The sequence below is a fragment of the Rhodofomes roseus genome, assembly GCF_022264815.1.
Source record: "Rhodofomes roseus strain CIRM-BRFM 1785 chromosome Unknown C8Q71scaffold_66, whole genome shotgun sequence".
NCBI lineage: Eukaryota > Fungi > Basidiomycota > Agaricomycetes > Polyporales > Fomitopsidaceae > Rhodofomes > Rhodofomes roseus.
The window spans coordinates 4,484-11,407 of NW_025953022.1; the positions used below are offsets into that span (position 1 = coordinate 4,484).

The 6,924-nt window shown below is 60.3% G+C and overlaps 3 protein-coding genes across 3 annotated transcripts; 1 reads left to right on the plus strand and 2 right to left on the minus strand.

Moving 5' to 3' along the window:
- Positions 1–250: 250 nt before the first annotated feature.
- C8Q71DRAFT_672418 (phosphatidylserine decarboxylase-domain-containing protein) lies at positions 251–1,718 on the plus strand (the record flags this gene model as incomplete). The annotated part of the gene is made up of 6 exons (XM_047919679.1): positions 251–561; positions 615–708; positions 770–1,020; positions 1,081–1,268; positions 1,342–1,466; positions 1,530–1,718. Coding segments are annotated over 6 exons (1,158 nt in total), but the record flags the coding sequence as incomplete, so codon positions are not given.
- An 811-nt stretch (positions 1,719–2,529) lies between these two features.
- Positions 2,530–3,727, minus strand: C8Q71DRAFT_518198 (uncharacterized protein). Its single transcript, XM_047919097.1, has one exon. The coding sequence runs from the start codon at positions 3,588–3,590 to the stop codon at positions 2,982–2,984; it is 609 nt and encodes a 202-aa protein (XP_047772241.1). The 5' UTR covers positions 3,591–3,727; the 3' UTR covers positions 2,530–2,981.
- A 629-nt stretch (positions 3,728–4,356) lies between these two features.
- On the minus strand, positions 4,357–5,326 carry C8Q71DRAFT_793202 (uncharacterized protein). Its single transcript, XM_047925456.1, has 7 exons — positions 5,234–5,326; positions 5,023–5,176; positions 4,900–4,966; positions 4,775–4,833; positions 4,601–4,720; positions 4,480–4,549; positions 4,357–4,410 (listed from the first exon to the last, which is right to left on the minus strand). Exons 2-5 carry the CDS (start codon positions 5,159–5,161, stop codon positions 4,680–4,682), a joined length of 306 nt encoding a protein of 101 aa, XP_047772242.1. The 5' UTR covers positions 5,162–5,176; positions 5,234–5,326; the 3' UTR covers positions 4,357–4,410; positions 4,480–4,549; positions 4,601–4,679.
- Positions 5,327–6,924: the final 1,598 nt, after the last annotated feature.

Genomic DNA, 6,924 nt, shown 5'->3' on the forward strand with positions numbered 1-6,924 from the left:
TTGTTTGTGGTTCGAGGCCGAGCGTGGTGTCGCATCGGTGTGCACCGAGGCTCTGCGATTCCGAAGACACCGTGAGTACATCAGTCCTTGCGGGTTCGTTGTCTTATCTATCCCAGCACGTACCCCTGGACGCTGCGGACATGGAGACATGGAGAGAGCATAGGCTGGGGTTAGGGTCGGGCCCATGACCTCAAAGGCACGCACCTGGTCTATTTATACCTCCGCCCGCTCTTTCTCCTCGACGCCCACCATGACCTCGCTCCCCCTCCACGAAGCAGACATGAAGCCCAAGCAGTCCATCACCGCCACAAACCTCCCCGCCCACACCCAGGACCCCGCCGTCGTCGCCGCCTCGCTCAACAAGCTCGTCGACCAGTCCGCGCAGCACGCCGACGTCCGCCACGGCATCCACGCGCCCATGCACAGGCTCGCCGAGCTCCCCTTCGTCCACAAGCTCATCCCCGGCCTCGAGAGGCTCGCCACGGAGGCCCATGTCGGCAACTATGTCATCGATCGCAAGACCGGCCAGCGGTTCTGGGAGAGCATGCCCATCTACCCGAGGTGCGTCGCGTCGTCGTCGAGTCGTCTGGTGTGCTGAGTCGCGCGCGACATAGACTCGGCATGCACTTGCTGTTCTACGGCGGCGAGCAGCGCAAGATCCTTCATAACAAAAGCATCGAGTCCATCCTCGAAGAGCTGTCCGTCCGGGTGCGTATTCACGTCCCACACCACCATCCTTCCCCGCCTTTGACTGACCCCGCACCCGCAGCAAGGCCGCATCTACGACTCGCCCGAGTCCGTCAAGAGCATCCCCTCGTTCATCGAGACGTACACCATCGCACTCGACGAGCTCCTCGAGCCCGACCCAACAAAGTACCCCACCATGAACGAGTTCTTCTACCGCCGGCTCAAGCCCGCCGCGCGCCCGGTCGAGAACGCAGACATCCCCGGCGCGATATGCAGCGCGGCGGACTGCCGGCTCGTCGTCTACCCCTCGGTCGACCTCGCGAAGAAGTTCTGGTGCGTCCGCACGTTCCCCTCATCCCCATCGTCCCACTAATTGTCGCGTACCTTGGACAGGATCAAGGGCAACGAGTTCACGATCCCGCACCTCCTCGGGGTCCCGCCCGACTCCGCGCAGGCGCGCGCATTCGAGGGCGCGGCCGTCGCGGCCTTCCGGCTCGCCCCCGCGGACTACCACCGCTTCCACAGCCCGCTCGACGGCACCGTCGGCGAGATCACCGACATCCCCGGGCAGTACTACACCGGTGCGCGCCGCAGTACCCCTACCGTTCCGCGCTGGGAGCGACTCGGAGACTGAGACTGACTGGGTGGGCGCAGTGAACCCGCAGGCGGTGAACGAGCCCGGGTTCGACGTGTTCACGGCGAACAAGCGCGCCGTGCTCTACCTCACGCACGCCGCGTCTGGGAAGCAGGTCGCGTTCGTCGCCATCGGCGCCATGCTCGTGCGTCCCCTCCCTCCCCTCATGTCGTAGCTCCGCACGCTGACGCACGCCGCGCACGGGCAGGTCGGCTCGATCAGGTGGACGGGCGGCGCGCGGAAGGGGGGCGCCGTCGCGCGGGGCGACGAGCTCGGGCACTTCGCGTACGGCGGGAGCACCGTCGTGTGTCTCTTCCCCGCGGGCCTCGTCGCGTTCGACGAGGACCTCGTGAGGAACTCGAGCGGGGAGGAGCCGGTGGAGACGTATGTGAAGGTGCGTGCGCTGCGGATCGCAGACGAGACGCGCGGGTTCAATGCGGTGCTGATGGTGCGTGATCTAGGTTGGGCAGTCCGTTGCGAAGGTGAACCTGTAGGGTTGCGAGAGAAGATTGGACTTGGAACCATATCTCTACCTCCCTCCGAGTCGCCTGCGCCCAATCGCGCGCCGGCCCCGCCGCGCTCAACGCATCCCATTGGTCGATCGCAGATCTCACGACCGGCCCAAGCGCTCGCTGACCCTGCGTTTGCGCCGTTTTGCGCGTCGCTCGACGTCGCCCACGGCCGCTTGCTCTCCCTTGGAGCTCTCCTTGTGCGGCCTCTTTCCACCACGAGCACCCTTGTGCTCCCTTGTACATCCCCTTGCGGTGCGTTCCCTTCGTTTTCCCCTTGTGTACTCATGGCGCCGTGCTCCAGCTGTGCGGGCGAGTGGAGGAAGGAGGAAGAGCGGAAGTGGGGCGAGGCAAAGACGGTGCATAGGGTGAAGCTGAACCGGCTGAGCGAGGAGAGGGAGGCGAACAACGAGAAGCGGCTCCTCAAGCTCTCCGGTGCTCAGCTCTGGCCCACCCGGCATGGTCGTGCTCGGCAACTCGTTCCCATCTATCTACCACCCCGACACCGTCGGACCACAGCCCGTCCTGAACAGGCCGCGGTCAGAGAAGGTCTGACACAATGAGCTGGACCAACTGACCGGACGACCACTGCCACGTCTCGCATCGCGCCGACGACCCGCGCAAGACGGCGATCCACGACGTCGCCCCGTTGAGGAGCAACACCGCGCGCTGCTCTGACCTGCGTCAAGTCAGCTCTTCACCCGCCGAGGCCTCACCGCCACGCCGCACCACGACGACAGCCAGAGGTCGAAACATCAGCGACGAACACGGCACCGCGCGCAAGGCAAACGTCACTCACCGGTGGTCTCGCCATCCCACTCGCCGGCCACGCACACCATCGACGGAACGACCGCACGCGGAACGTGCGGCGAGGCGCGGTCGCGTCCCCAAGCGTTGTCCAGCCGGGTCACGGACCCACTCCCTGTGCAGTGCACTTGTCGACCTGCGCGCCGCTCGAGAAGAACAAAGACGGGGCACCATACCAGCGTCGTCACGACGACAGCACCCTCTTGCTGCGCGGCGCCGACACGGCGGAGTGTGCACGACCCACAGGGGAATGAAGGCGGGTTCGGTCAGGTGGACGTCACGAGCTAGGTCGCGGACGTACCGGTGTCGCGTCGCTATGCTACCTCGCACGCAGCGCCCGATGTCTAGTCAGTGGGGATGGACGTCAGTTCCGTGTAGTATGGAAACGTCAACGCAAGACACACCGGCATGCTACACAAGACCCGGACAGCATCGCAACGCAGGACCATGAAGGCACAGACCCCGGGTGGCGAGCGACGGGCGTGGAGAGGAGGCGAGGGCGAGAGGAGAATCACTGTGAGGAGCGGAGGGCTGCTGGACATCGGACGGACGTTGCGTTGGGGACGGTGTGGCGCGACGAGGAAAGGAAGAGATGCGCGCGGAGACGCGGGCGCGCTGACGAACATCGAGAGGATCCAGTCAACCGGTGACGCGCGGTTGGCGCAGGACGAGCACGGAGACAGACCAGGGCGAGGAGTGGACAGGGTGCATGCCGCCATAGGCATTGGACGGCGCGCGGCGATGCGGACGGGTGGCGCGGCGATGCACAGAGGACGGACACGAGAGAAGGAGGTACGCGCTGACGAATCTTGCAGGGCGCAGTTCGCGGAAGACGGCGCACTCATCAACAACCTGCGCACTCGACGAAGGCACGCGAGCACGGGCCATGGCCTGACCGTCGTCGCCCGTTCACATCGACGCCGACTCATCGGTGCAGAGCAAACGTGGCACATGCTAGAGTGAGTGCATCTGCCGAAGAAGTAGCGAGGATCAAGGCTGCACTTGGAAGTCTGGAGTCGGAGCAGGCCGTGCAAGAGCTACTGGGCAAAAATGCAAGGGCGATGCTCAGGTTACAACGACGACAACGTTGGCGACTCGGGGCGGAGAGCGGTGGATTTCGCGGATATCCTTGGGTCTCGGGGACCTCGTCGCGTGATGGTCTGCGAAGCCTCCTGGGCGATGCAGGCTGCAGCATGCCGGGCAGAGAAACGGTCAGCCGGCTGGTCACTACTGGAAACGACCGCTTTCGTCAAGCCGGACGAACGAGGACTGCTCGCAGATCCGGCAAGGAATGTCTGGGTCGATCGCAACGCGCAGCCGTTGTGTCCATTTCGGAGGGCGCGACGATCCCGCGCGAGGCGTGCACAACCTGCTCGTGCGCGGAGCGTCGACACGAAGTGCGCGGAAACCCGACTCGCTGTCTGCATGGACGACGAGCCGGCGCTGGTCGTCGACGGCATGCCTCTGCACGCGGTCGATGGGGCGCGCGGTCTGTCTACGGTAGGTACTGCTAATACTACCTAAACGAGCCTCAATGTAGTCGGGTACAGATGCCGCCAATATATCTGTTGAGAGCGGAGTATGAGTGTTGGTTAGAGTAGCTCAATGAGATGGACGCACTGGTAACGCCGTTTGGGGGCGCACTGTAAGAATCGGCGATGTATCACTACTAACTGGTCGTGTATTGTCCCTATGAGGCGGACGTGAGTTGTCCGCCGGGATCGCGCATACCCTGCTTGATATGCAACGCGCGTCGCGCGACCGTACTGTAGGCTACGCGGAAACGGGCGACGTTAGTGTTCGGTCATTGGACAAGGGGTGCCAGTGGTAACCAATACATACCGGGAATAGAGAGCAAGAACCGCGCTCGAACTTGAAGGCGGTTACTTGTTACCGGAAGTCATCCAAGGGTCTGGATAATACGATGTCAGTACCCGACCTTGCATCGCTAGACAGTGCTTACCTAGACATGGGTCATGATTATGTGACCGGGAGGGCGTCCAACAGCTTTTAGTATTCGGTAGTGCCATCTGCGCTACCGGCTACTGCTGTGAAACGTAGCGCCGGGATCGCGCATACCCTGCTTTGCTGGGATATACGAGGGAGTTCACGATGTCACGGTGTTTCGAAGACTCACGGTAATAACAATTCGCACGATACGAGGGATACGAATCGTAACCATGGGCGACTGATGCGCTGCCGGGCGTGCGACGTGTTCAGTCGCCGGTTGTACAACCTGCAAACCACGTCAATGATACATACAGATTCGTGCATACTAGTACCCTGCTTGACGAGGATATACGAGCGAGTTCACGAGGCTCATTGTGATCTGTTCCGCAGAGTTACATTCACACCATGAGCTATATGATACTGAGAGGGGCTCACCATACACGTTGGATATTAATTCATAATCGGGTACGTGGTGGATAGTTGACAGTGTCCAGGATTGCAATCCGCGCGGAAAGCCTGCGATAACATGTAGCGCCGGGATCGCGCATACCCTGCTTGACAAGCTCACAAACATAGCAAGACGTGTGAACTCCCTCGTATACTGTAGCATCAGTGTACAGTGACGACAGCACTGGTAGAGGCATACCTTGCCCGTATGTCATAAAGACAAAACGCGACTGGGAGCGTTAGCGTTCGCCACTGCTCTACAGCACCATTTCGGTACGCAGCGCCGAGATCGCGCATACCCTGCTCGGTTTGAATATACGAGCGAGTTCACGACTAGATGTCACTGTGTCGTGTGAGTAAAATCGGGTCAGCATGTCAATCATGTATACAGAGTACCGTACTTACTACTACCGGGCCCTTTAGTAGCTACGTTCTCGGAGCGATGTTATGCACACGGCCCGATATCGCGCTGCAGCACATAGTCATTAGTAAATCGTCTCATTAGCACATGATACTGAATGATCATATTGCTCACTAGGGTCAAATAATCACCCATTATTGACGTCCAAAGGGTCTAGTACAGAGCATCAATGCAACGGTAGCAGCACGATCAAAGTTCGTACCGAACAGGTTGCAGACGGTTGCCGTAGCGTCGCGTTACAACGAACTGCCTTCCAGGTAGGATGGGATCCGGAGTCGAGTTCAATCAAGAGGCTGCGAGTGGTGATGCTCCCCAGGCATTATTTATATACGCCAGAGCGGCCTGCACTTACGTGTGCGATGGTCCGTGCGCACACGCCGAAACTACAGCGCCGACACGCGTCTCTGACTACCATCAAAATGCAACCGCTTGCACGTCTGGCTTCCCACTGGCGGTGTCCAATGACGGCAAAAGCGGGCTGCACTCTCCCGGAAGTTGTCAGGCGACTTTGCAATCGCCGAACAATAACACATCTTCGCAGGTTGCAAGGAAAATACATCAGACATGAGCGCCTTGATTGGCGCGTGTGCGGGGGAAGGGCGACAGGATGTTCGCCAGCTGCTCTTACCTATAGGACTTATTCTGAACGGCAAACACGAGCTCTCGCAATAGACGGCTGTCCGCGAGCAGAGCGGCTGGGAATGAGGCATATGTTTCAGCACAAGGGTCCTGTATTGGGTCGAAAACCCCATCAAGTCCCACTGAGACTGGCTGGGAGCCAGCCACGGAAGCAGAGCAGGAAAACGGGCAAACCGAGCAAGAGCGCGTAGACGCCGGTAGCCACAGCGGTCGAGAGCCTCGTGTTCACAGATCGCGCACACGATCTCTGGTCCCGCGGTCCCGCGCTTCCTCTCTACCTACCTCCACGTCCAGCCAGTGTCCAGCCACGACCACTCTCTCCGCCGCTCACTCGGACTGTGTATGAAGCGGGTGAATGCCGCGGACCCAGCTGACCTTGCAGAATATCTTGTTAGCATCCATATAGTGAGCTCAAGACGGCTTCAAGCTGGCTGACGGATTTGAGTTCTCAGTTCACTGATTCCTAGTATGGTGTCTCGCAGCCACCGGCGTTCACATAAGCCCAGTTGCCATGCCTCGCGTTGGGCAAAGCACTGTCATTAGTGGAGGCTGATGACAGTGCTTCGCTCCCGGCCCCGGAGAATCCGCCAAATTTGTACTCACCATGACTACCCTGATCAGCAACCGGAGGGTTATCGGACCCTCGAATCTCTGACAGAATTGGGTGCCACCCAATTTTATCAGCAATCGAGGGTCTGCAATGCCCAACGTAGGGCTGATATTCACTGTAAGAGTGGTCTTAGAGAGATGGAACCTTGAGGCATTCCACTACCTTAGAGAATCCGTGAGCCTACAACAATGAGTCACACCACCGATCAGCCGCTTCGCGA

Bases quoted from the DNA above. Each gene is read 5' to 3' on its own strand.
- C8Q71DRAFT_518198 (XM_047919097.1), bottom strand. From the start codon at position 3,590: ATGTGCCACGTTTGCTCTGCACCGATGAGTCGGCGTCGATGTGAACGG.
- C8Q71DRAFT_793202 (XM_047925456.1), bottom strand. From the start codon at position 5,161: ATGTTTGTGAGCTTGTCAAGCAGGGTATGCGCGATCCCGGCGCTACAT. The intron at 4,967-5,022 runs GTGAGCCCCTCT...TCTGCGGAACAG, and splicing joins ATTAATATCCAACGTGTATG to ATCACAATGAGCCTCGTGAA. The intron at 4,721-4,774 runs GTGAGTCTTCGA...ATCCCAGCAAAG, and splicing joins TCGTGCGAATTGTTATTACC to CAGGGTATGCGCGATCCCGG.